General features: G+C 48.3%; 1 protein-coding gene and 2 long non-coding RNA genes across 5 annotated transcripts in view; 2 read left to right on the top strand and 1 right to left on the bottom strand.

The window, feature by feature from the left end:
• LOC101717683 (membrane-spanning 4-domains subfamily A member 12-like) overlaps nt 1-9216 on the top strand; it is a 30031-nt gene extending 20815 nt beyond the window's left edge. For all 3 annotated transcript variants that reach the window (XM_004874263.4, XM_004874262.4, XM_087203808.1), the window contains exons 6-7: nt 2563-2686; nt 8999-9216. In XM_004874263.4, coding sequence (XP_004874320.2) covers nt 2563-2686; nt 8999-9051 — 177 coding nt within the window. In that variant the 3' untranslated portion in view covers nt 9052-9216. The remainder of the gene's footprint in view (nt 1-2562; nt 2687-8998) is intronic.
• Nucleotides 9217-10559: 1343 nt separating this feature from the next.
• LOC110347402 (uncharacterized) lies at nt 10560-18256 on the bottom strand. Its single transcript, XR_015448310.1, has 2 exons — nt 18150-18256; nt 10560-14164 (listed from the first exon to the last, which is right to left on the bottom strand). It is a non-coding gene; the product is annotated as an uncharacterized LOC110347402 (long non-coding RNA).
• LOC147820689 (uncharacterized) lies at nt 14920-19834 on the top strand. The gene is made up of 3 exons (XR_015448311.1): nt 14920-15468; nt 18135-18239; nt 18383-19834. It is a non-coding gene; the product is annotated as an uncharacterized LOC147820689 (long non-coding RNA).
• The last annotated feature ends 6593 nt before the right edge of the window (nt 19835-26427 follow it).

Consider the following 26427-nt stretch of genomic DNA (forward strand, 5'->3'; position numbering starts at 1 on the left):
AGAAGGTCTTGACCTGGAAGGGCAAGCATAAGTTCCTGAGTTCGATCCCTGGTACCGCAAAAACAAATTTAAAAAAAGAATAACTGTGGAAATTGTCCAAAACAAAAGCTTAGGAGTCACATAATGTTTGAGGAAGGCCAGAGCACTTGTTATGCCAGATATTAAAACTTACCAGGTTATTGTGATAAAAATAAACAAAAGTACATTGTGTTATGTACTAAAGGAAAAATTAATCAGAGAACAGAATAGAGAGATGAGAAATAAACCCAAGTATAGATAGAAACATGTTATATTATGGGAGGTGATAATACCATGCATTAGGAGAAAGATGGAATGGAAATAAATGGCATTAAATCAATGACCTATCCATTCCAAAGGAAATAAAAATAGGCACATACTTTGAACTATATATAAATCACAGATTAAATGTGTAAGCATAAAAACCAGTATAAAGAATGAATTGTTAGATTTATTACACAAGCAAGAAAGAAAACAAGAAGGAAGGAGGAAAAGAGCCACATCTCTGTCCCAAACATTTTCCCTTTTGATACAGTACAGGGCGCACCAACAGAAGCCGCAAGGGGGAGACAGCTGCCCCTTGGCCTGGGAGGTGGGGATGCTTCCGTGAGCCAAAGAACCAGCCAGCAGGGCCCAAGGACGGGGCCGCAGAGGGCTCCCCTGAGGCCATGAAATCTAACAAACTCTACCCTGATCCTGTTAGTTCCTTTCCCGCTTTTGTGTTGCATCCCATGCCTTCCGACAATTGTAGCAAATTTCCAATGTTTTCTAGTTTCGCAAGCTCAAAGTGGTAAGAAAATCTTCCCCGGGGATGAACCAACCTCTGATTCTCTCCCCTAAATGATTTCAATAACAGTCTGAGATTTTTCAATCCGATATTATTTAGCGTAGATGTTGGAGTTAGGCTTGGTACCTGAGTAGGTTAGCACTTGGGGAGATGTTAAGATCCAGTGGATAAGTTTTGCACACAGGGAGGGCATGAATTTGGGGGCACTAGATGCAAACAGTTTGTGTTCCAAAAAAATTTTTTGGAATCTCAACCCACAGTACTTTAGAATGTATCTTTTTAGGAATGGAGTCACTTAAGATGTTATTAGTTAAGTTAAAATGTGGTCCTATTGGAGTAGGGTAGACTATCAACCCAATATGACTGATACCCTAATAGGAAAAGGGAAATTCAAACCTGAGGGAGGGAAATAGTTCATAGGGAAGATGACCACATGAACACAGAGGCAGAGACAGGAACTGTGTCCCATAAGCCAAGGGAAACCTGGGCTTCCAGAATCTAAGGAACCAGGCAGGACTCTTCTCCAGCAGCTTCGGAAGGCTTAGGTTCTGCCAGTCTCTTGATTGGGGATTTCAGCATCCGAAACCGTGAACAGTGCATTTCTGCTGTGTCAAGCCACCCAGCTTACTCCATCACAGCAGCCCTAGGAGATGAATACAGGAGGCCAATAAATGGTCATCTGCCTCTCTTGTGTTGAAATCCTAAGTGAGATGAGACACAAGATCAACCAAAAGTAGAAAAAGCTATCAGCTGTATTATTGATTATCGTAGTTGGAGAACAAGTTTCAAATGTTTAGTCAAATGAGCTTACTAGTACTGCCCTTCCTGAATTAAACCTGTCCACCTAGTTGGGCCGGAGTTGAACTTCTCCACCTAGAAGGACTGCAGGCCACAGTCTCCCTCTGGGGTCAGACAACTATCAGACATTGAAGGGAAGAAGTTGGCGTTACAGATAGAGCCCACTCTAGGGGACAGGGAAGACGACCAGAAAGAGCTGTGTTCCTTCTCTCAAAATTACCTATTGCCTGAGCTCTTGCTCTTCACATGGGGAATTGCAGGTGGAGAGCATTGAGAAATACTGCAAAATGTTTTCACCTATTTCTAAGAGAGAAGAAACTCTCACTTTAGGTCGTGCTGAGAATGTGAGGAGAGCATTGTTCCACCTGATTCATGGAACAACGCTTAAGGTGTATAAAGGAGAGAAAATGGAACATGCAACTAAATGGCACCACATCAGGCATAGGCCATCTGATCAATCCCTCTGAAGCAGGGCACAGGAAGTTAGAAAAGCAAGAGCACCAGGGCCAACTCCTGCAGAGCTCCAGCTGAGTATGCTACTGTTCTCTGGTCTCCACCTTGCAGCCTTGTCATGTGTAAAATAAGAGTAATGGTATCCCACTTGTAGGGTTGTTTTTACAATGTAAGGGCTTAATGGGTGTTTGGTACATATAGAAGTGGCCAGTTTAAAATGCACTTAGTTGTGGGACCAGGGATTTAGCTCAGTGGCTCCACACTTGCCTTGCAAGCGTAAGGTCCTGAGTTCAATCCCTGGTACCAAAAATAAATAAATAAATAAATAAATAAATAAATAAATGTTACAAATATACTTAGTTGTTATGAAAAATACTCAAAAACAATCGTAGTTGTGTGAAAATGATACAATCACTGATATCTAGTCCCTGTTTTGTAAATGTTGTTCTGGTGCAGCTTTTAATGGCTAACGGACACGAGGGGTGTTTGTTGTCTCCCTAACCCAGATGGCTGGCATGATGCTCATAGAGTATCTTTTCCTAACCACCATCACGGAGCTGGTCATCGCATGCATGGTCACCCACTGGATGAGAAGAGCCTTGCATCATGAAGCAGTGCCTGAAGAATTTAGTTAGTATTCCATTTCTGGATGTCAAAGGAAGAGAAAACAGTTAAGATTCTTCTGTGAGGGTCTCAAGTTTACCTAGAACTGGGGAGCACACGTTTTACTTCTCAAGTAAGGTCAAATGCACCTGGAGAGCCACTGGGACATCTTCTGCTTGATTTTGTATGAAATTGAAGTCAAACAACTATGCGGGAGAAGTTTGCCCAGTAGACTTACAGCTCCCAGAAGGTTAACAGAAAAGATGTGCACATCAGAGATGTCCCAGGGATCACACCAGGGAAGTGTGGACCCGAGCGCTATAGGCTATGATCCAATTCCGTTTTGAAACGTTGGTTTCTGACATTTCAAATGCCCTCAGAAATCAAAGCTCTTAAACGACACAGAAGATCTGCATACTTCTGAAAAAGAAAAGGCAAGAACCTCCCAAAATCCATTCTGCCATAAAGATAGTAAGAACACTGGCAAAGTTGTCAAAACCAACTTTTTCAAAACTCTAGAAATTAGCCAAAGGCTTGCAAGAATCCAAGGAGCATTTAGTCAGGGGAAATGGCTGGATCTCGGTAAAATCGGTGACCTCTTGTGCGGTTACACGTTGCTGTGTTCCCATTTCCCTGACCCCCTCCCCACAGTGGTCTTTAAATGGAACCAGCCAGAGCCCCTGTGAAAAATACCAGCTGACTTGTGCATTGGGCAGGTTTATGTTATTATAATGAAATCCCTGAAGCTTGGTACTTTATAAAGAAAGAGGTTTGCTTGGCTAATAGGTTTAGAGACTGAAAATCCAAGGTCAAGTGGTCCCATCTGTTTGACCTTGTTAGACCTATGCCCCACTCCATACTCCATCACAACATGGTAGAGAAAGGTACAGTAGGGCCCAGAGGCACAGAGAGGCCTCTCTTTGTAACCACCACTCTTGCAAGAAGTAGTTTGCTGCGGAAGACCAGCATTCATCCCCAGTAACCTAATGCCTGCACTAGGTCCACCTCAGGACTTCCACCACACAGGGCCCAGGCTTCCAGCGCATGAACATTTAGGGGACATCCTCAAACCAAGTCCAAAGCATGGCAGCTTACCTGGCAGCTTCCCAGAAGTGCCCACCAGCAAGGCCTTTCTGACTTGACCACATTCAGAGCTCAGCCACTGTGAACAGCTGCCCCCAGAGGTGATGGAGAGACCTGACCAGCGGCCTCTGACATCACAGCTCCTGGGGCACAGGTACCCATTGGGGGAAACCAAAGACTGACCAAAATCTCTAAAAACTAGGAGCAAGACTCCACGGAAGACTCTGACACTCTGATCCTGTCTAGAAACAGCCACACACATGTGCAGGATGTGTGCTTGCTGAGAAGAGGACTTCAAGTGCCCCCAACCCTGGCCCTGGCTGACCCAAGGGTGTCAGAGGGCCGTCTTCCAGAGTTTTAAAATCTTTCCTCAACCAACACTGTACACACACACACACACACACACACACACACACACACACACACACACATGGCCTCTCAGCAAAGACTGGGAAACTTACTGGTTCAAGCCAGTTAAGAGCATCTACACCCAATAGTTAGGTGACCGCTGAGCTAACAGAACAGAGATTCTGTCATGCATGACAAATATGATTACATAATTAGTTTAGAAAACCAACTAGAGCAACAAACACAACAACAAAACCTAACCCCCAGAGGGCTATGATTCCCAGTGTCACCACTACATCATTTTAAATGTGCAGTTTCCAACCAAACACATTCTGAGAAGTGCAAAGAAACAAAAAATGGCCTAAACGTGGCAGATGTGGGCACTAAGTCAGTGAAGATTTTTTTCTGAGAAACTGTAGATGTTGGACTTAATATTTTTTAAAAACTTTAAATCAGCCATTAAAAGTACATCCAGAGAACAAAAACAGTTTAGAAAATTTTAAAGGAGAGCATAAGAGCAATATCAAACCAAAAAGAAAATAGAAATAAAGTCATAGAAACTCTAAAAAAATAAATAAACAGAAATCCTAGAGCAGAAAGTGTGATACCTAACTGAAAAGGTTACTACAAGAATTCAACAGAAAATCTGAGCTGCCAGAAAATGGTGAGTCAATCAAAATCCTCAGATCTATGGACCAGAATGAAAACAATGAAGAAAAGTGAATAGTCACTCAGGCATCTCTGAAACACTGCCAATCGGCCTAGGGTTCTTTTGCTCAACTGTGATGGACGTTATGAATCGGCAAAGTGCAGTTCTGCAGCAGTCCTGGTGTCACCAGGCAATGCTGGGTACCAACAGCTGGCACAGAGCAGGCCGGACCGTCCAGGTCCACCTCGTCCGCCCACTGTGGGCTGACTCTGCCTGCCACTGGTCTCCATTGGCTGCTGGTCTCTGGAGCTCTTCACTGCCAACCCCTCTGAGTGTTTGTTCTCCTTCTCTTGAAACAACTGCTCTGCGCATACAGGACAAGAATCCCAAGTAGATTTACAGGACTTTTGAGCCCACACAACTGGAGAAATCATTCACAGCAGGTTTATGGAAACACCAAAGCAAGTCTTTTTTTGAATAGGCCTTGCGCTGCAGCACAAGGGGCAGTGCATGGGAGGAGCCCCTAGACTAACCCTGAGCAGGGCTGGGAAGCGCTGCTTACACAGAAGCTGCAGGCCTGGGTCAGCGAGGGGCGGGCTGGAACCAGGGAATCTTCTGGAGGCTGCGGTGAGTGCTGGGCCTGCAGGTCGGGGCGCAGATCCCCCCTCTCTGATCTTGGTCCCACCGGCACGCCCTTCCCTCTTCGAAAGGGCAAGGTGCTGGCTAAAGCGACAGGAGTCGGGACTGCCGTCTGCCTGCCCTCACGTTGCAGTGGAGAGTGGCAGCTTGGCAGCCCGGAAGAACGCAGCAGCAAACTGTCCCAGGCCACTGAGGGAGAGGTGGGGAGCCCAAAGGGAAGCGAGGGGAAGCAGCTCCACCGCCACCGCCAAGCCACCCTTGCTCGCCAGCAGGGCAGGGACAAATGGGAGAGTCAGGCTGCGACTCAGGAGCACCAGCAAACAGGCCAGGGCGCACGGCCAGGGGTTCCCGGCGGAGGAGGAGGAAGGGGCCAGAGGCACAGTGCGTCCTCAAGGAAATAGAGGGTCTCCTGCCTGTAATACTGTATGAAACAGTAATGCGTGTCTCAGATCGGAAACCTAACTTTCCATCCTAAGGGCTAGGAAAAGGAAAGAAAGCTAAACCCAAAGTGAGAAGAATAAAATAAAAAAAGAAGAATGGAAATAACAAAGAAAGCAAAAGTTCATTCTTTGAAAAGGAAAAAAAGACAAACCTTTAATTAATGGGCCAAATAAAAAAGAAGATTTAATTTACTAAGTCATGAATGCAAGAAGGGATATTGCTAACAACATTACAGAAGTAAAAAGACTAAAGTGGTCTCTTATGAGAAATTATATGCCAACAAATGAAACGGGAATATTCCTAGAAATGCACAAACTAGTGAGACTGATTCAAGAACAAATAATCTGAATAGACCTATCAACAGATTAATAATAAAAATGATCCATAAAGGATAGCCCAGTCCCGAATAGCTACATGGTGAATTCTACCAAACATTTAAAGAATTAACACTAATCCTTCACAAATTCTTCCAAAAATTAGAAGAGAGAAAACTTCTAACTCATTCTATGGTGCTTAACCTCACATGAAGATATCATGATAAAAGCTTTGAACAGATACATGCACCCATCCTCAAAAAATTGAGTACTTCTTAGCAAAAGAAGAATCCCACAACATATTTAAAAATTCTACATTAAGACCAATTGGTGTTTCCCTCCCTCAGCAGCACAGAGCTGGTTCAGTGTCTGGCCAGTAGTGGGTGTAGTAGGCCATGCTGACAGAATAAAGGACCACAGTCATCTCAGTAGATGTAGGAGAAGCATCTAACAAAGTCCCATACAGTTTCTGATTGAATAAATTAACAAGCTACAAACAGAGTGGAATTTCCTCAACCTGCAGAAAGGCATAAATAAAAAATCCATAGTTCACTTAATGCTCGATGGAGAGACACTGAATCCTTTTCCTCTAAGGTCAGCAACAACATAAGGGTGTCCACTTCTGGTCAACATTGTACTGTACGGCCTGGCAGGGCAATCAGGTCACGAGAAGAAAGAAAGAAAAAGATGGAGAAAGAAATAAAACTAACTCCACAAATGACTTTGTCTTATGCATGTAAATTGCTAGGAAATCCACCAAAAAAAGTCGTAACTAGTAAATCCAAAGAGATTATAAGATACAAGATCAAGGGCCAGGGATTTAGCTCAGAGATTCTGCTGCCTCCCTCGCAAGCACAAGGTCCCAAGTACAATCCCCAGTACCAAAAAAAAAAAAAAAAGATACAAGATCAATATATAAAAATCAACTTTGTCTCTATACAAAATAAAATAATAATTAATTATAATAATATCAAAAGTAATAAATACCTATACACTTTACATTCAGGAATAAATTTAATGAAAGAAGTTAAGAATAAGATTTGCCCATCACAAGCTAGAAAACATTATTGGAAGCAATTTTTAATAATTTAAACAAGTCCCAAGTGCAAGGTCCTCAGTTGGATCCCCGGCACAAAAGAAAAAAAAAAAAGATTATATACCATGAGACGAAGTGGGCTTTATCCTAGGAATTCACAGTTAGTTTAACACAAAAATAATATAATACACTACATTAATAAAGGACAGAGACATAATCACTGAAAAATGAGGAGGGGAAAATAGATTGTAATAGCTGACAATATTACCTCTTTATATATACAGTTTGCCTGATTTTTTTTCAAAATAGATCATTAATCCAAAAAATACCTGCATTTTTGTGTCAGCCTAAAATTCTGCCTGTAGGCCAAAGGATGACATGACGTGTGTGGGATTCTTGTATAGAACAAGAGTTGACTAAGACTGGAAAGGTGGACGGAGACCACACCCTAATGGGGCATAACTACCTTGTTAAAGAATTTTTAATTCAGTCAGTAGGCGTCAGGGTGTCTTTGAAGTGTCTAAAAGCAGTGTGTCTTGATCAAAAATTTTGGTTATGAAGTTATTTTCATCAGAATATTTTCTGCAGCAAACTAAAAGATCTACCCCACCCCAACTCAAACAACGAAATCGATCTGTGAATATGCCCGTCATCTGTGAGGGCAGCAATCCCAACGCCGAGGACTTCCAGCTCGATTGACTCGCAGCTCAGCGAAGTCAGTAGTGACCCAGATTGTTTCCAACCTCCTACTCTCCCTAGGCTGCCTCGCCTCGTGGTCACAGGATGGCTCAGGCCGCAAGGCTCCTGGCTCACATTCAGCAGAGAAGACGGCTTCTCCTCCTCGCCCTGGCGAGCCCAGGAGCCCTCTGTTTACACCCCATGTTCACAGTGGCCGCAGGCCTGGTTCTGAGATCCATGCTGCCAAAGGGGATGGGGTTGCTGGGAAGCAGAGACGCAGCATCTGCAGCAGGGTGTTTTCCATGGGCAGGGAGATATCTACCATACGGCCCTCTCCTCCTGGCGGGGGGATGGAGGTGAATCAGAGAAGGAAGCAGACTAGAGATGGGGATAACTAGGTCAGCAGGCCAACCACGTGCTCACAGTCTAAACCCAAACAATGGAGAACAGAGGATAAACGTGGAAGACACTGAGGAGCTCTGGTGACTCTGTGCACTGATGAGTCTGATACTAACAGTGCTAGATTGCTAATCTCTTCCCTTCATCGTCCCTTATTTCTAATTCCCAGGCTACTCAAGAACTGTTGACTGTAGCTTTAAATACAGATCATTTCTCATCAACTCATTTGATGAGAAAACTCTTTTCAAGATGTTCCTGTATTTTAAGATTTCTGTGTGTTTACCTGACAGAATATTCTGTCGTGGACTCACAATATGAAAAGCAAAGCACAGGAGCTTATGCGGGAAAAGAATGACGCTGTTCCCGTTAGAAAACCCTGCAGTCTACCCCAGACAGCTGTCCGCACCAGGCCGTTTATACAGCGCTCTTCTGACAGGGACCTGCAGGACAAAAGGGGATCTTAGCAGCACCAGGGTCCAGCAGGGGGTTAAAGTCATTTTGACAAGAACGGTGTTTTCCTTTCATATGGCTGTAGCTCATTCAGACCTCTGGTACCTCGTGGTTTGTGCGCACGCACCCTTAACTGGACCCCCAGGACAGAGGAAGCGCTAGCGACTTCTCAGCAAGCTTGCTTTCTGGTCACATTCTTGGCTAACATGTTTATTGGTTGCCTTGTCTTGTTTTGACTCAGTAGCTCAGGACACAGCTCTTATGTTGCACACAGTAATGATCATCTCCCCCCACCCCTCCAGGTCCCAAAACTTCCTTGGAAACCTTGTTTTCAGAGCCTTCAGACGCGTGGTGAAGAGCCAGTGTGACTCCAGTCCAAACCCAAACGTTGTGAATCGGGAGAACTCTGCAATTTTTTTCAAGAAGCCTTGTAAAAAAAATACATTCTAATGAAATATTTTCCAGTTCTCTCTTTCCTAGTTCTTCAATAAAGGATACAATTTGATCACAAATTGACTCTTTTCTTTCTAAAAGCCAATATGGATCAACATAGATTAACATGGTTTCCTCCGCCCTGAGGTCTGAGTCCGTGCACCCCGCATCTCAGGGTGGACAAAACAGGAATGACCGAAGGGGAGAAAAAATGCTCTGACTCTGAAAGTAGGCATGGTGTTCGCAGCAGTCTCAAGACTTTCAATTTCTCTGTGTGTTTTTTTCTTCACCAATAAAACATAAATCACATTCCTTAGCCCATACAGTAGACCAGAGGATTAAATGATGGCACATCATTGAAAGACCATGGAAGAAGAGGCCCTAACTCGTACTCATGCCTCAATAAGTTACCATTGTTGTTGTCAGCTCCTATTATTATATCACAGCATGAGGATCCGAGGAGCCAACTAGCTTTTCTATTTCCCAATATTGGTGCTAGAGCCCACCTCTGAAAAAAGAAAATGGACTCAATATTCCAAGTCCAGAGAGCCTCTGAAAGGGGGCTGTTTTGGATTTAATTGTGTCCCTCAAAAAAGACATTGAAGTCTTAACCCCCAGTACCCCAAAATGTGGCCTAATTTAGAAAGAGTCTTTACAGAAGGAACTTTAACTTGTAAAGTCGTTAAGACAGGGGCCAGGGATGTACCTCAGTGGTGCCGCCGCCTGCCTCAAAACCGCAAGGTCCTGAGTTCAATCTCCAGTACCAGAAAAAAGTCATTAGGGCAGGACCTACTATGACTATGAACCCACTGTGACCAGTGTCCTCGTGAAAGGGAACATTTGAACCAACGTTTGTACCAACAGGCAAGCACACAGGGACCACGTGGAGAGGGAAGGTTGGAGCAGCACATCTACAACCAAGACATGCCAAAGATTCCCAGGAATTCACACGAACCCGGGAAGAGGTAAAGAAGGATGCTTCTTCAGTTTGGGGAGGGGTGATCCTGGGCTGCAAGCCTCCGGCTCAGAGAGAGGGCAAGTCCCCATGCTCTAGGCTGCTCAGCGGGGCGCTCTGTTACCCAGGCCTGGGTGTGGCATGCAGGCCCCTCACTGGAGGAAGCACTGCATCTGGCCCTCCTGAGGCGAGGTGCTGGTGAAGGGAGGTGTGTTAGCTGCTTTTTGATCCTAAAGGTGCTGAGGATAGTAAGGTAGTATCAGTTCAGTAACTTGAGTGACATGCACTAATTCCTCCAAAGATGAAATCACCCAAACTGACACAAGAAGAAACAATCTGAATAGCCCTTTATCTGGTAAAAATAATAACAAATTGTAATTTAAAACTTGAAGCCAAATACTTCAGCAGTAAATTCTATCATACACTTACAAAAGAGAGCTAGAAGACAGGATTTTGAAAAGTGCCATATGAAATGATGAGTTTGAGGGAATAGGTTTATTTAATCTGATTTAAGCAGTACACAATGTATTCATGTATCGAAACAGCACGTTACCTCATAAATATGTAAATATGTAATTTTAATGGTTTTATGTACCAGTTAAAATAAATGTAATTGATAATAAATAATAAATGAAACAACAATATTTATACTATGTATATCTTTCTTTCCATTTTACCCTTTTATCAATTGCACAATGGCATGAATGTATTTAATACCACTTTAAATTTTTTAATTTTTTTTTTTGGTACCGGGTATGGAACTCGGGACCTTGCACTTGCAAGGCAGGCACTGGAACCACTGAGCTAAATCCCTGGCCCTCTTAATGCCACTTTAAAATGATTAAAGTGGTAAATTTTTATGTTACATGTTATGTTACCACAATAAAAATGAATGTATAGAGCTGAAAACAAATGTACAGAATCAAATGAAGTAAAAATTACCTGGACTGGAACAGAGCAAGATGGGGGAAGGATAGGCTCATAAAGGGAGAGATATTTGTCTTTTGGGGACTGGGCAGAGATCCAGGAATTCCGGTGCCCCCTCTTTTTGCATTCTGCAGTTTTTCAGGTCATCTTCATGGTAATGACCGACTGTCACTGGGAGGTCTGTGATTCAGCATGCAGATGGAATCACAACAAAGGTAGAGGTTGTCTGGCAGTCATCGTAGATTCAGCTGGTTTTGCTAGCCTACCTGAAGAGGAAGTTCTGTCCTCAAAGACAAACAAGATTACAGTAGGGTAGAAATTCAGCAGGTCATCAGCGCAGGATAAGATGGGGACATGCTAACAGCTGAGCCCCTCCATTGAAGGCCCTCCTTCTTGCAGGGCAGCTCATGTCCTTGGCTACTGTAACCTGATTCTTGCTCCTTAAGGTTTGGGGGAGTAATAGTTTGCCTCTGTGATTGGTTTCCAAGTGTGTCACACACCCACCCCTTTGCTTCCACGACTGTGTCCACATCTCTGAATTGTCTCTTCATTCACTGGTCAACCTTCAGTTAAACATGTTAAGACTTCATAGTCTTTCCATTTTTCTCATGGAGCCCCAAGTGATAAAATAATGTATATCATGTACATTATACATAGAAGTATGTTTACAGTATGCCAGAATTGGTGCTGTATTAGGAAGAGGGGGAGAGACAGACGGACAGATGGACAGAGACAGAGTGTGGGAGACTGGTTATGAGAAATGCACTCATTGATTAAAGGCTGAGAAATCCCACAATCTGCCATCTACAAGCCAGAGACTCAGGAATGGTGATGGTGTGCTTCAGCCCAAGTCCCAAGGCCCCAAAACCAGGGGAGCCAGTCATGTAAATCCTTGTCCAAAGGCAGATGAGATGAGCTGTCGAAGCTCAGGAAGGGAGCCAGAAAGCAAAGGGTGAATTCTTCTTCCCTCCACTTCCTGTTCTAATCTGGTCCTCGATGAACTGGATAAAGCCTAGTGCTGATGGATTGGATGGAGCCCAACATTCACTGATGGATTGGTCAAAGCCCATCATTAGTGGACTGGACAGAGGCCATCACTGATGGATTGGACAGAGCCCGTGATTGATGGATTGGAGGAGCCTGTGATTGATGGATTGGTCATAGCCCGTGACTGATGAGTCAGAAGAGCCCATCACAGAGCAAAATCATCTGCTTTACTCAGCTCAGCAGATCAAATGCTCATCTCATCTGGAAATGCTCTAAGACACACCCAGGAATAACATTCAGTCTGGGCACGCTTTCCCCAGTCAGGTTGACTACTACAATTACCCATCCCCGGTGGGATCAGTGTAAAGAGGCTGAATCTTCTAGGAACACGTGTTTCTCTCTAGGGCATTAGGAAAAGATAATCCACCATTACCTTTCCTTCCAGAAGAACTTGGAGTCACAGTGAGTTCTCCACCCCGAAAGGTTTTGGTTCTGGCCAGGATGGCACAAAAGGGACGTGAGGATCAGCTGAGGGACAGAAAGGGTTGAACTAGATGCGCAGCCTCCATAATCTGTTCTGAAAAGGACTGGGAACAGGCAAGAGACTCGGCTGCTGGCAGTGCAAGGCAAGTGAGCTTAACCTAGGGGTTCCAACAGTCACTGAGGGACGGTGGCAGTGAGGAGGCCTGTGGGGAATCTGAATGGGGCCGGAGGACGTGGCAGGGTGCACTGCTCTGGCTTTATAGGGTCTGCTCCAGAAAAAAGCAGAGACAAAATGAACATTTTAAAGCTACAGCAGATTTCACAAATGGCCTAGAAAACTGAATGGGATAAGCCACCCAATGGCACCCCCTGCAAGGGCAAAGGCGGCCATGGAGGATGCTGACCTCCCTGCACCTCTAGGCTCCAAGACTGGGGCCTGAAGCATTCGTGTCCACCCGCTCCTCAGTTTCCTGTTCCAGACAGTGAGAAAACTGAACCCAGCGTTCTCCCGGAGACTTTCCAGTTCCCACATCCTGTCATCGGACAGTGCTAAGGCATCCACAGCACCACAGTGAACACTCAGAGATGGGCCGTCACAGCCTTGCTTCTGGGGTGCTTGCCCTGCCTCCTCTTCTCATCTGTGATGCTGGGCCATGGGGGGGGCAAAGGAGACGAGTTTGGGAAGCTTGGCTGCCTGGCACCAGAAGTGCCCTCCACTTGTGTCTGATGTTATCTCTCACTCGGGATTAACAAACTCACGGGGGTGAGGTTTGCACCGAGCCAGTGGAGCAAAAGCCCTTGCCATTTTTTTCAAAGTTCTTTTTACGTGTAAGCACCAGTGCATACATGAAGACTGACTCTGTCACATTTATGTTCTAGCAGCACGAATCCGATGACTTCGGCAGGCCCCACGGCCAGTTCTGTGTTTGTATGGCACCCCATGGTAATCCCGTGACCCCGGGAGTGCTGTCTCGAGCGCCTCTGTATCCCGCAATCAAGTCCACAGGGTTCCTGGGGCCCCTGGTCTGGTGCCTCCCCAGAGGGTCTTGAAGGAAGCCAACGTCTGGGGGGTCCGAGATACCTTGCTCCACAGCCAAGGAGGGACCCAGGCTGGAGAGGCCAGGGGAAGGGTTGGGAAATGGAATTCCACACCCAGCAGGCGGGTGGGAATGGCCTGGCCTTGCCAGTCCCAGGTCTATTAGAGAGTTCAGCAGGGAAACGTCAGCAGGGGCCTCAGGATGGCCTTGCTTATTTTTGGTAAGTGTTTGCAATGGAGAAACTCGCAATCATTGAGAGGAACTGGTGCGCATACACCAAATGGGGATCTTTCCTGATCTCTGCCCTTGCGGTCCTCCTTCCCCACCTCCAAAACGTCTGCCTCTCTGAGTCGCACCATCTCTCCTATATTTTACTTCTGTAATGCATTCACAGTTTGGATTTCCCACATAAGAGAAATCGTGTGACCATTTCGTTTTCTGCGGCTGACTGACTTCACTCACCATGAAGGTCTCCAGATCCGCTGCTTCTCCCGTGGAAGACTGGGATTCATTCTTTACGGCTGAGCCAACCACCTGTGTCTGAGCACCAGCGTTCTCCTCAGTTCACCCTCGGGCCTGCACCTCGGCTGCCGCCCGAGCTCAGCCAGCGTGAGCTGCTCGCTTTGAACACGGGTGTGCACACGACCCTGTGGTAAGAAGACCTCAACTCAAGGTGCTGGAAAACCAGGAGCAATCCAAGCCTTGCATTCTCTGAGGCAGACATTTTAGGAAAAAGGGGGAAAAAAACCCCAAAAACGCTGATGTCCTCGAGCTCTGGAATAAACTGGGCCCAGCAAGGACAAAACAGGACACAAGGTGGTGTCAAAGCCCGGGGTGATTGACTGAAGTCTGCCCCATAGCGGGGCGGGGGGGGGGCGGGGGTCCCCTGCAACCAACAACACAGGAAAGAGTTGGCAGCAGCCCCTGAAAGGCCCCCTGTGCAGGACCGGGCAGTGGGGTGAGGGCTTCACTTCCTGGCCGATGACAGCAAGGGCCCTGACCCAGACCCCACCATGCCCCCACCGAGGCCCTGCACCCCGATACTGCCCAAGGCCCTGTGAACTGATACAGGCAGAACCGGAACCTGAGCTCCGCCAGCCAGGGGCGGAGGCTGCAGCAGAGCTCACCAGCCCTGCACCTCAGCTCCCCACTCCCCCTGGCCCCCAGTTCCTGTGGTCCCCACCGTGCTCCTGCTGGAGGAGCAGGAAGTGGGTTTCTGTGGCTGGCCGTCATCCCACACCAGGCTCGCCTGCCCGTGTCCACGCTCAGGGTCCCAGCGGGGACTCCGCCCTGGGTCACAGCAGCCCTTCCCAGGCGGGGGCGTCTGGGCACTGGGGGGGGGCATTGTTTTTCTTCCTCCGTGAACATTGCCAGCCCAACTGATAACACACTGCAATCTAGTTCTCTGTGTGTATGTGTGTGCATAAAAATAAAAATAAAGTAAAAATGAAAATACAAGGATCTCATTAGTAAAACAGAATTACAGTAAACTGAGCCTGAGTAAATCTTGACTAAGCAAAACCAACTACGAGAAGTGCCCCAAACACTGCGGAAGCCGGAGCCCTGCGTGACTGAAAGTGGAGCGTTTCTTCCAAAGGCTTCCTTTAGAGGAAAGCGAAACTGAGCCGGGCCCACCTCACCCGCCGGCCCGGGGAAGCGCTCAGCGAAGCCGCCTTCCCCAGACAGATGCAGCTCCCAAGTCCAGCCGATCGCCGGCTTCTTCATCCTGCTTTCTCTCTTGCCCCATGAACACCGGCCTGGACAATTTTCGTGCGAGTATCCCACCTCTGCTGGTGGGCTTCGCACAATTCACACGTTGGCTTTACTCACAGGAGCTCCACGTTTCCTTTGCGCTGAAGGACTCACCGGCTGATCTCTGATAGCAGACAAAGCCCGAAGGGGACAGCAGACGCCCTCCCGCACAGCCGGCTGCGGCCTCAGGATGAACGCAGTGAGTGCCTCAAGCCCTGCGGGAAATCTGCCCCTGCCGACCGGCCCAGGGCTGCTGGAGGACCAAGCACCGGCTTTGGTTTTTCACGAACTGCTTGAAAACTCTCCTTTTACACCGGTGTCCACTGTGGTGGGCGGCGATGGGGGCTTTGCAGAGCCCGGGTCTCGTTCCGTGTGCACAGCGCTGGGGACAGGCGGGGCTGGGGGTGCGGCTGGTTCCTCCAGAGTCTGAGCCCCAGGCCCTGCCCGCCGGGCGCACTTCCCAGCCGGGCGCCCCCACCCCGTCAGCGTCAGCGTCAGCGTCAGCGTCAGCGGAGCTTCTCCCCAGCGCAGACGCCTGCTCCCCCCCATCTCAAAAGGCAAACAAACCGCTTTCCCCTCCGTCTGTGTCCTCAGTTACCACTCGATTCCGCAGGTTCTTTCCCAAGACAAAACCCTAAAAAACCCTGCTCCTCCTCTCCTGCTCACACGCAGCCTCCTCCAAGCCCCGCTCTGCCCGGTCCCCACCCACCCTGTCCCGACCTGACCTGCCGCCGGCTTCCACCCACCTGCCTGGGGTCTCTCTCTCGGTCTCGGTCCCTGTCTCTCCCTGTCTCTCTCTCTGTCTCTGTCTCTGTCTCTCTGTCTCTCACTGTCTCTGTCTCTCTGTCTCTCTCTGTCTCTGTCTCTGTCTCTCTGTCTCTGTCTCAGTCTCTCTGTCTCTGTCTCTGTCTCTCTGTCTCTCTCTGTCTCTGTCTCTGTCTCTCTCTGTCTCTGTCTCTGTCTCTCTGTCTCTCACTGTCTCTGTCTCTCTGTCTCTCTCTGTCTCTGTCTCTCTGTCTCTCACTGTCTCTGTCTCTCTGTCTCTCTCTGTCTCTGTCTCTCTGTCTCTCACTGTCTCTGTCTCTCACTGTCTCTGTCTCTGTCTCTGTCTCTCTGTCTCTCACTGTCTCTGTCTCAGTCTCTCTGTCTCTCTCTGTCTCTGTCTGTCTCTGTCTCTGTCTCTGTCTCCCTGTCTCTCACTGTCTCTGTCTCTCTGTCTCTCTCTGTCTCTGTCTCTCTCTGTCTCTGTCTTTCTCTGTCTCTCTCTGTCTCTGTGTCTCTCTCTGTGTCTGTCTTTCTCTGTCTCTCTCTTGTCTCTCTATCTCTATTTCTCTCTCTCTCCTCTCCTTCCCTCCCTTCCTCTTTTCCTCCCTCCCTCCCCAAGTCTCCCCCACCTCTTCCTTCACCCTGACCCTCAGGGACCCCTACCCTGGGACCATAGGCCCTGGAGCGTACTCGGGCCTTTCCTGCTGGCAGAGAACCCACCCGGGCAGCACCCAGGGCCCTGGTGAGACGCAGGGAAGCCAGCCTGGGTGAGGAGCTGTGGAGGGGCAGATAGGAGGCTGAGAGGGGCCTAGGAAGAGGAGCCCTGAGTGAGTCCCAGCAGCAAGGCTGGGCCTGGGCACAGAGAGCAGCTGTGTGAGTCCCACAGTGCAGCCCTCATCGCGGGCCTGCCCAGGCCGACCTTGGAAAGACGCTGCCCTGAGCCCCACCTGAGACCTCAGTCCTATGTGACCCTGGAGGGCAGAACAGAGGAGCAAGCGCTTTTCCAGGCAGGGCCGAGGGATGCAGGGCTCCAGAGAATCAGCGCGGAGGCCCTTCCCACCAGAGACAAACCCCGCCAGGCTGCTGTGCTGGTTTGTGTAGTGGCTTTGCTGGATTTTTAGCTCTTCCCACTGAAATACAGATCCCACCTTCCCTGCATCCATGATCTGCCCACTCGGTGGGGTGGGTGTCTCATGCTGGTGCTCACGTGGGCACAGTGTGGCCATCATAAGCCCTTGCTGACTGCAGAGAGAAGGGAGGAGCTGAGAGCAGCCTCTGCAGATGGGAGTGGACCAAGGGCCAGCTGTGCCTGGCCACTGTGTGAAAAGCCCTGAAACTTGGATGGGAGAAACTCACTGCAGTGGAGAAACACTGAGTGCATCACTGCCGTGGGCCTGGTCAGTTAGATTTACTGCCCGCAAGGTGGCGCCCAAGTATCAGTGATGGCCATTCCTTGACCTCTCGTGACCGAGGGCTCCCCTCTAACTGTGCGCCCTGCACTGCTGGTCTCTGAGGGTCCAGGCACAGGAGGCCTCTGACTTCCCTGCGTCCCTTGTCGCTGTGGAACCGGCTCCCGTGGACACCAAGCCACTGACTCCTCCCAAGCTGCAGGGACAGGGCCAGTGCCTTCCCCGACAGAGTGCCACTGCCCAGCCTGGAGGCTGCCCGGGGAGCTGACTGGGATTCTCCAGGATCCACAGTGAGGCTGGGGGTGCACATCAGAGCCAGCAAACTGCAGGCCACTGAGGACCGGCCCCGGGTGCACCCGAGTGCCTGGGGAGCTCTGTCTACAGCCCTGTCCCAGGCTTGCTTGGCAGCTTGCTCCTCTCAGCTCACTCGGCCCTGGGGCTGCCACTCACCTGGGCCCCACCCCCTTCCTGCCAGAGCAGTCTCCCCTCTCGTCTGACCCCACCCTCGGCCCCTGGGTACCCACAGCAACTGCCAAGTGTTTGGCCCTCTCCTGGCCTAGGGGAGCGAGGGGGGGTGCAAGAGCAGCTCCTCCCCCAGTCTGAGCCCAAGGAGGGGCCTGGGGAGGCCCAGGGATGGCCCAGCACTGGGCTTGCAGAGACCGGCTCATGGCCTCTGTCCCTCTGCTTTCAGAAGCCTGTAGTGTACCTTTTCAGATTCCTGGTGGGAGGCATAGCTCTCGTCCTAGTTACCCTTTGGCAGGGGAGAAGATCTGCTTCAGGAGCCCCAGCTAACACTGTGAGTGCGGAAGTCCTGGGTGGTGGCAAGATGTCCCCAGAAGGGGGTGGGGCCCGGCCAGTGGGAGGAGCCCTGCAGTGTCCTACCCTCCAGGCTGCAGTCCTCCTTTAACCTTGCTGTCCCCCATCTGGCTGTTTTTCTAGGACCCCCAACATGACCGTGCCAGACACCAGAGGCATCCTGGCCACAGGCAAGGCCCCAACGGACCTCCCAAGGCCCATAAGCAAAGCTAAGGGTTCTACGAGCAGCTTTCCCTGGAGCCACGCAGAGTCCTCCCCATCCAGGTTCCAAACGGCTCTCCCACCGCTGGCTTCCTGGACCTCCACCTCAGCTCAGCCTGGGCAGTCCTGCTGCTCCTCTCCCGAAGAGAAGATGGGGGCCCACAGAGACCGCCGGCGAGATCCCCTGGTCCTGTGCTGTGTGTGGCTCCCACTCACCACCTTGTGCGCTTCCCTGCCCTTGAGTCCTGGAGACACAAATACATGCAGCTAATCACCTCTTTTTAGTCACTCGTTCACTTAACAATAGTGCATCGATACATACTTATGGAGCATTTGTTTGACGCATTCGGTCTTCTACCATGGCAGGACCTGGGGAACGCTGTAAACGTGACTTTGTCCTGGACCTCAAGGACCTTCCGGCCTCCCGAGAGCTTCAGCAGGTGTATTCACCAGTTTTCCTCACTCTTACAAAACACCCAACGCAGGCCATTCATGCAGAAAGAGGTTTATGCCACTCAGTTTGGGAGCTTCAAAGCCGTGGTACCTCCATTGGCTGATACAGTATAAAAAGTTGAGTGAAAGTTTGGGTTGCAGTTAAGGGGAAGGGGAAGGATAGGAGGGAAAATAAAACATGTTACTGCATGCGTGAATGTGATGAAACAAACTCATTATTCTGTATCATTAAAATGCACTTGTAAATTTTTTAATTTGTGGGTGGAGTTTGAGAGTCCATGCTGCAAATATAAAGAACCGAGCCCTGGAATCTGTGCGTTGTGCTTCTCAGTAAAGATGAGGGGCTGTTTGGGCAGTGGTGAGTGGTGATTTTGGTGATCCAAACTGGGGACACAGGGCGGTGCCCCTGAGCCTCAGCGGGCAGCTGTTAAGCGTTTGCAGCACACTGCTGGACCCTGCGATGTTCTGCAGCGTAGGGAACCACGGCAGCACGCACGGGCGCCTCCTGGATCATCCTGCTCACAGACACAGAAGGAAGCCTGGTGATTTCGGGGCTTTCCTGGGGAGTCAATGTGGATGGGGCAGTTTCGGTCCAGGCAGGCAGTTGCACAGATTTGAGGTGGGGAACTGTACACTTGAAAACGGTTGGGATGGTAAGTTTTAGGTTGTCCTTGTTTCATCACAATGAAATAAAATAAACAATTTACTATTTTTTTTAAAAAAAAGCACACCCAGGTGTCTCAGGAGCATCTCCAAGTTTTAAACCCCCAGTGCCCCTCTCCCAGTTCCTGCAGGAGGCCTCGGTCCCCAGTGCGATGCTGATTACGCCCTTGGCTCTGTAGTCTAGTCACACATCCTGCACCTAAACAAAAGGGAGGCATTCACAGGGTTGCTTGGCTCCAAGTCCATCCGTCCTGGCAGGGCAGAGGCTCTGGGGTGGGGACGCCTTGCCACATTGCCACAGTCTTGGACAGCGTGGAAGATGGACTTTCGAGGGAAGTACGTGCATCCGTGTAAGGTCTCGCGGGCTGTGTGTAGAGCAAGCAGGTGTCCTGGCAGGTGAGAGGGTCACAAGTTCAAGCCCCACCTGGACGACCCAGGGCAGAAGAGCGCGGTGGGGGAAAGGTGCATAACTCATGGCGGCCAGGAAGCTGAGCAGGGCCACAGTGCTGGACAGGAAGGGGACAGGAACCAGGTGTGCCTGGACCCCAGGCCTCTGTGACTCACCCGGAAGTGTGCTCCCCCAGTCCCCAGGGTGGGTCCCAAAGCCAATCAAGCTGACACAGTGGGGTTTAACTGCCACATGGAGATAGATATTCTCAGCCCACTCACAGCTGAGGAAACTAGGACTCGGAGGGAGCCCTTCTCGGAAACACACTCACTGCTCAGTGGACAGGAGACTGACTCCCAGCCTCCTGACGCATAGCCCAGCACTTTCTCCTACCACACCGTGCTGCTGGTCCACTTTCCCTTCTCCCTGAATGGCTCCAACCCCACTGCTGAGCCTAGGCAGGAAAAGGCACAGACAGCGCTCTGCTGGCTGGGGGCAGCCTGTTCCTGGGAGAGCAGCGGGTAGGGCTCCTGGGGGGACATACTTCCCTCCACCAGCAGGAGAACCTGGAGTGTTTTATAATAAAGAAGAAAAATGGCCGGAAGTGGTGGCACACGCCTGTAATCCCAGCCCTCGGGAGACTGAGGCCAGAGGATTGCCGCGTATGTAGCCACTACATAATGAGTTCAAGGATAGCCTGAACTACAGAGCAAGACCCTGTTTTAAGAATAAGTAAATAAAATAAAATAAAATAAAAGCTATTATTTTAAAAAAAGAAAAATAAGCAAAGTTCCCATCTAATAATCTACTGCCCTTCTCTCTTTCCGTCTTCTGACTTTCACTGGTTATAAGTGTATAGTGTTAACTAACAGGAAAAGGGTATTCAGAGTAGCTTAGAATGTTACAGAAAGTACCGTTATGATTTACATAAGGAAAATGCACTAAATGATACCCCCAAGGGAAAATTCTTACTGGTCTATATATATAAACCTAAAACTAAGGAAAAATGATTGCTATAATTTAACATCTAAAAGTGAGCTCTAGGGCCAGGGATTTAGTTCAGTGGTTCTGTCACTTGCCTTGCAAGCACAAGGACCCAAGTTCGATCCGTGGTACAAAAAAAAAAAGTAAAAGTGAGCTCTGATTTAATGTAATTGTGTGGGTCATGCGTGTTTTGTCTTCTTGATAATCTATTTTTTTAACAATTGGTTAAAGTACCTACAGTCGCTTCATTTAAAATTTTTTTCTTGAGCTCATCTTTGTTTCTTTTTGTTATCTTTGCCCTTACAGATTTCTGGATCTGTTAAGGCCTTTCATTAAAAAAATAGTTATACTAATAATCAAAGATTACCAAACTCACTTAAAACAAAGGGTGAAATCTACTAGGCTCAAGACTTATGTAAAACTTGCAAATAAAAATCTTAAATTTCAGTAATATAAGGTTTTGTGATTTAGGTGAATATGTGCATTTCTGCATGTTCATTAAATTGGCTTATACATAAATGATGTATATTAACCCAGATGTTCTTCATTCCCATGATTTAAAGTAAGCCGGCTCAAATCAGTTGGTAAGATGTGAGTAAAGATGGCTTTAAAGTTGGTGACATGTTTCATCCAGGTCATTAACAATTAAGAGACAAGAGTCAACCAGTGTGCCCTGTGCTAAAAGGAGGGTTACAAAGAGAAATGTCCCCCGTGCTTCCAAGGGAAGCCACGTGGCCGAGCAAGACCATGACCATCCTGCCAGATGACACAGCTGGTAGAAGAGCTAAGCAGTTCCACCTAGGACCCCAAAAGTTATCCCTGAGGAACCTTAACAGAAGGTGACATATAGACCTTAATAGATGATAGATAACAGAGAGGTGATAGATGACAGATGATACATGATAGATGATAGATGACAGAGCAATAGGTGAAAATTTTGATTGGGATGGGTCTTACTCTGATAACAAAGTCTAACAAAAAGAAAAACAATAGCTGGGCATTTAGCTCAGTGGTTCTGGTGCCTGCCTTGTAAGCGCAAGGTCCTGAGTTCAATCCCTGATACCAAAAAAAAGAAGAAAGAAGAAGAAAAGGAGGAGGAGGAGGAGGAAGAAGAAGAATAGTTGATAGTAACAGCAATATTAAACAAAAAGCCAGGCTAGATGTTGAAAGGATTCCAAATACTGCACCAGCTCCACTGGCAGTCTCCAGCTTCACTTCCAACATTTTAGCCCACAGCCATAAGAAATCGTAATCGCCAGTTGCCAAGGGCTGAGCAGACCCCGGGTCAGGGGGTCGACGAGGAATGAAGACAGAAACAACTTTCAGAGTTTAGGGCGACCGGGAGGTTGTGGACACTCTCGTCAGTCTCCATGGTTGACCTGCTTTGCTTGGCCAGCAAGAAGCAGAGTAGAGGGCCGGGGATGTGGCTCAGTGGATCAGTCACCTGCCTCGAAAGCGCAAGGTCCCGAGTTCAATCCCTGGTACCACAAAAAAAAAAAAAAAGAAGCAGAGAGGAAAAGGGTCGTGTGTCATTCGTGGAACAATAAGGGTAGGAAAAATATATTGGAAAACACAGAACAGGTTAAACTTTCCTAAGAGGAGTGCATGAGAAAGGAACAGGTTAAACTTCACAACAGGGGACCAAGTGAATGGGAACTGGTTCTTGCTGTTTTCCTGTAAATTTGCCTAAGAGCCTCGGTAGATGTTATCTTGGCCCAAGAATGCCATGGTCTTCCTCTCAGCCAAGAGACACACCGCTGTCCATGGGCCCCTGCTCTGGAGGCAAGGCGCCCCCACCTCGATGCAGCGGCCTGGGTCACGTGGCCCCAGGCCCCAGAATCCAGTCCCACTACCCCTTCCAAAATGTGTCCCTCAGCCTCCCCTAGCACACTCCCACTGTGTTATTTTAGTGTACTGTCAACACCTCTCAGGCAAAGAGTTAGCTTCTTCTGCAGGTGAGCTTATAACACAAAAGTGGTGATATAAATATTCTAGCTACTAATCATGATTGCTTTTGTGGTGTAAATTAACTGTGTTGTCTGCATCAGGCTTTGTCTATATTATCTGCAGCTCATCACTATAAAGGACTTCAGGTCTACAAAATGGAGGCCAGATACAGGTACTAAGCCCTGTAGTATAGTAAACACCTCAAAATAAATACAGGCCAATCTTAAAGACAAAAGGCTTCTGCCAAAGACTACCTAATTTTCTTTGACTTCTACAACTTTTTAGAGCAACTTTTTGTCAAGAGTCTACTTTTCAGGCCAGGGATTTAGCTCAGTGGTTCTGCCTCCTGCCTCACAAGCACAAGGACACAAGTTTAATCCCTGTACCAAAAGAAAAAGAAAAAGAAAATGGGCCAGGGATTTAGCTCAGTGGTGCCACTGCCTGTCTCGCAAGCACAGGGTCCTGAGTCCAATCCCTGGTACCAAGAAGAAAACAAACAAACAAGGTTAGAAAATGAAGCTTTAGCATCCATGACTTGCTAATGTCCTTGTCCTTTTTTTCCAGACCCTCAAAGGATGATGGTTCATCAGACAACAAAACCCTTTGTCTTCCTTTGTGTTCATTAGTCCATCAGGCAAGGTGAGGCTTTTGATCCCTGGCTGGGCAGGATGCTCACGGCTTCTCAACCTGAAGCAGTTATAGAAGGGGGACCCTCAGTCCTTCTGGATCCCTTCAAAGTAAGGGATCTGTATCTGGGGCAGGGGGATGAGATAGGATAGAAGGAATAAAGATAGGTAAAGAGGAGACAAGGAAAGTAATAACTAAAAATTGTACTTTTGAGAAGACTACAACTTTTGGGGCCCAGCCAAGGCTGCCCAAGCCCAGCCGGATCAGCCTTCCCTTGGTCCATGCAGGGTCCTTTCCTTCCAGATGCACTGTTTCTAGATGGGCTCTGGGGGCTTCTCCCCGGGTCCTTGGGCAAGCCACACAGGAAAAAGCAGCCAGGCTATAGTTTTAGAGAAGACAGAAAAGAAGTGACTATGGAGTGAGAGTGGGTTGGTGAAGAAGGCTCGTGGGGGCCCTGAGGATAAAGGGAACGGGGTCTTTACCTGCTTGGCGTCCACCTCAGAAAATACAGCACTGGGACAATTTCCTATCCAAAACTCACATGGCCTCGGGCTGGGGATTTAGCTCAGTGGCCTCACCTGGCTTGCAAGCGAAAGGTCCTAAGTTTGATGCCCGGTACCAAAAAATACAAAGCCAAATAAAACCTCCTGCCAGATGTCAATGGAGGAGCAGGATTGATTTTGATTGGTTGTGCCCATATGTAAATGAAGGTTTGAGAATATCACTTTCTGATTGGTCCCATAAGCCTTTCCGAGTGGTCATTTGAGACCCTGCGTCCTGCTCACATCTTTCCTTTCTAGGAAACAACCCTTTCACTGAATCAGCCTTGGGTCCCATGACCTTTGGTGTACTCTGCTCAGCTGGTGTCTGGTGGCCCCAGCTCTAATCTCCTACCTCATCATCGCACTTAAAATTCCTCCAGAAGGGCCGGGGATGTAGTTCAGTGGTTCCGTCGCCTGCCTCGAAAGCGCAAGGTCCCAAGTTCGATCCCCGGTACCAAAAAAATTCCTCCAGCATACTGTGAGTCCCATGTGTAAATACCGAATAGTTTCTCTGGTGTGAGAAACTGAAAGTGTAAATAAGGGTTAAAATGATTAAAACAAGTAATTGATAATCGAAATAGGAAGAAAAGGTCCAAAGGGTTAGGGGAAGTGGGAGGGGATGAGGAAAGGAAAGAAGGGAAAGGAAAAATTATGAGTAAAGGAAAAATGGAAACAAAGTCTTTGTAAATAGGGAAGGGTGGAGGGGGTAAAGGGAGGGCAGGGGAATGGGGAAAAAATAAGAACCAAGACACATCATGTACAGGTACAAGCACCCAATGATAAATGTACACGTATTGTACACCTAAAATGTACCAATAAAAGAATTTAAGGAAAAAAAAAAAGAATACTGTGAGTCCATAAATGGGCTTAGCTAGAAAACGTGAAGAGCAGGAATATGATCCAAAGATAAAGGAGCAGAGTGAGGGAATTCAAATTATCTGTCTTTTTAAAAAGACCAGGCTCGCACCTGTACTAGGGGCCAGTAGCTTTCTGGGAGGGGCCACCTTTCTGTGGTCTCCACTCCCTCAAGAGCAGGATAAATTGTCCCGGTTCCAGGAAATAATGTGCCTCTCTCTCTCCAGGCCCGCACTCCGTTCCTCTGAGTGTGTACTTCCAGATTCCTACACCTCTTGCCGACACATCCTTGGGATTCTTTTTTTTTTTTTTTTTGGTACCGGGGATTGAACTCAGGTGCTTGCGCTAGAGAGGCAGGTGGCAGAACTGCTGAGCTACATCCCCGGCCCCCTTGGCATTTTTCTCCAGGGCCACAGTCAGTGAACTTTGAACTTGTTCTGTGGGTGGGGCGAGTTTATGCTCCTTATCTCTGCTTTCCAATCCTCCCACACTGTTGTTTAGCTTCCTCCCAGCCTGGTCTGGGATCTTTGATCTCCCGGGCAGCACAGGGAGCAGCAGTGGACTGACAGCCTACCTCTCCTTTAGGAAGGAGAGAGACAGGGAGGGTAGAAAGTGCTCCTCCTAATGGCCTTCCGCTCAAGGTAGATCTTAGGTCAAAGACTCATAGTCTGGTTCCCTTCAACACACGACCGTGTGGTGCCAGGGTGTCACCCCCAAAATATCACATACTGTGCAATTCCACGTATGTGTTGCTGTCGGTGAGAAAATGACAGCCAGAAAAGGAGCCAACTTCATCGTCAAGAAGAGAATCAAGCACCAATCATAACACCATCAGCAACATCTGCAGGGAGCGAAACTCCTGGACTCCCAATTAGCTTTTAAAAAACAAAGCTCTCTGTTGCCTGCCTCGCAAGCGCAAGGTCCTGAGTGCGATCCCTGGTACCGCCAAAAAAATAATAAAAAAAACAAAGCTCTAGTCATCTTTGACCGGGGCACGCCTGTTGTTCTGAACCCTGGAAACCGTAACAGGAAAGAACCAAGGGACCCTAGAGGAAGGACAGGGAGAGGGTCACCGCAGAGGGCAGAGGGCCGTCTGCCTGCAGGAGCTGAAGCAGCAGGGTGGGGGGCAAGGCGCAGCCCTGGCCTTAGACTCAACCTGTCCACCTCGCACTCTGTACCTTACTCTTAGTTCTACATTTTATTTATTAGTGCGTCTGTGCAGCACATGACTGCATCCATCGTGAGAAGTCCCTGCCTGTGCGTAACACATCCCAATCCTTTTCATGTCCTTCTCCTCTCCCCTCCCCTGCCCTCCCTCTCGGTCCTCTTCCCATTTGCAAAAGATCTCCCTGTTTCCTGTCATCTATCCTTGGTTTTGCTCTTCGATTTATTATTTTATCCTTTGCCCCTCATTCTTAAAATCCAGCCTGCTGGAGTGGAAAGAAAAGGCCCCTCCTCCCTCCTGCTGATGCTTCTGTGATCATGGGTTTAAAACTCAGCCACAGTAG

This window comes from Heterocephalus glaber, unplaced genomic scaffold, assembly GCF_053883595.1.
Source record: "Heterocephalus glaber isolate CG9 unplaced genomic scaffold, H.glaber_assembly_v1.0 deba00001806, whole genome shotgun sequence".
NCBI classification, from domain to species: domain Eukaryota; kingdom Metazoa; phylum Chordata; class Mammalia; order Rodentia; family Bathyergidae; genus Heterocephalus; species Heterocephalus glaber.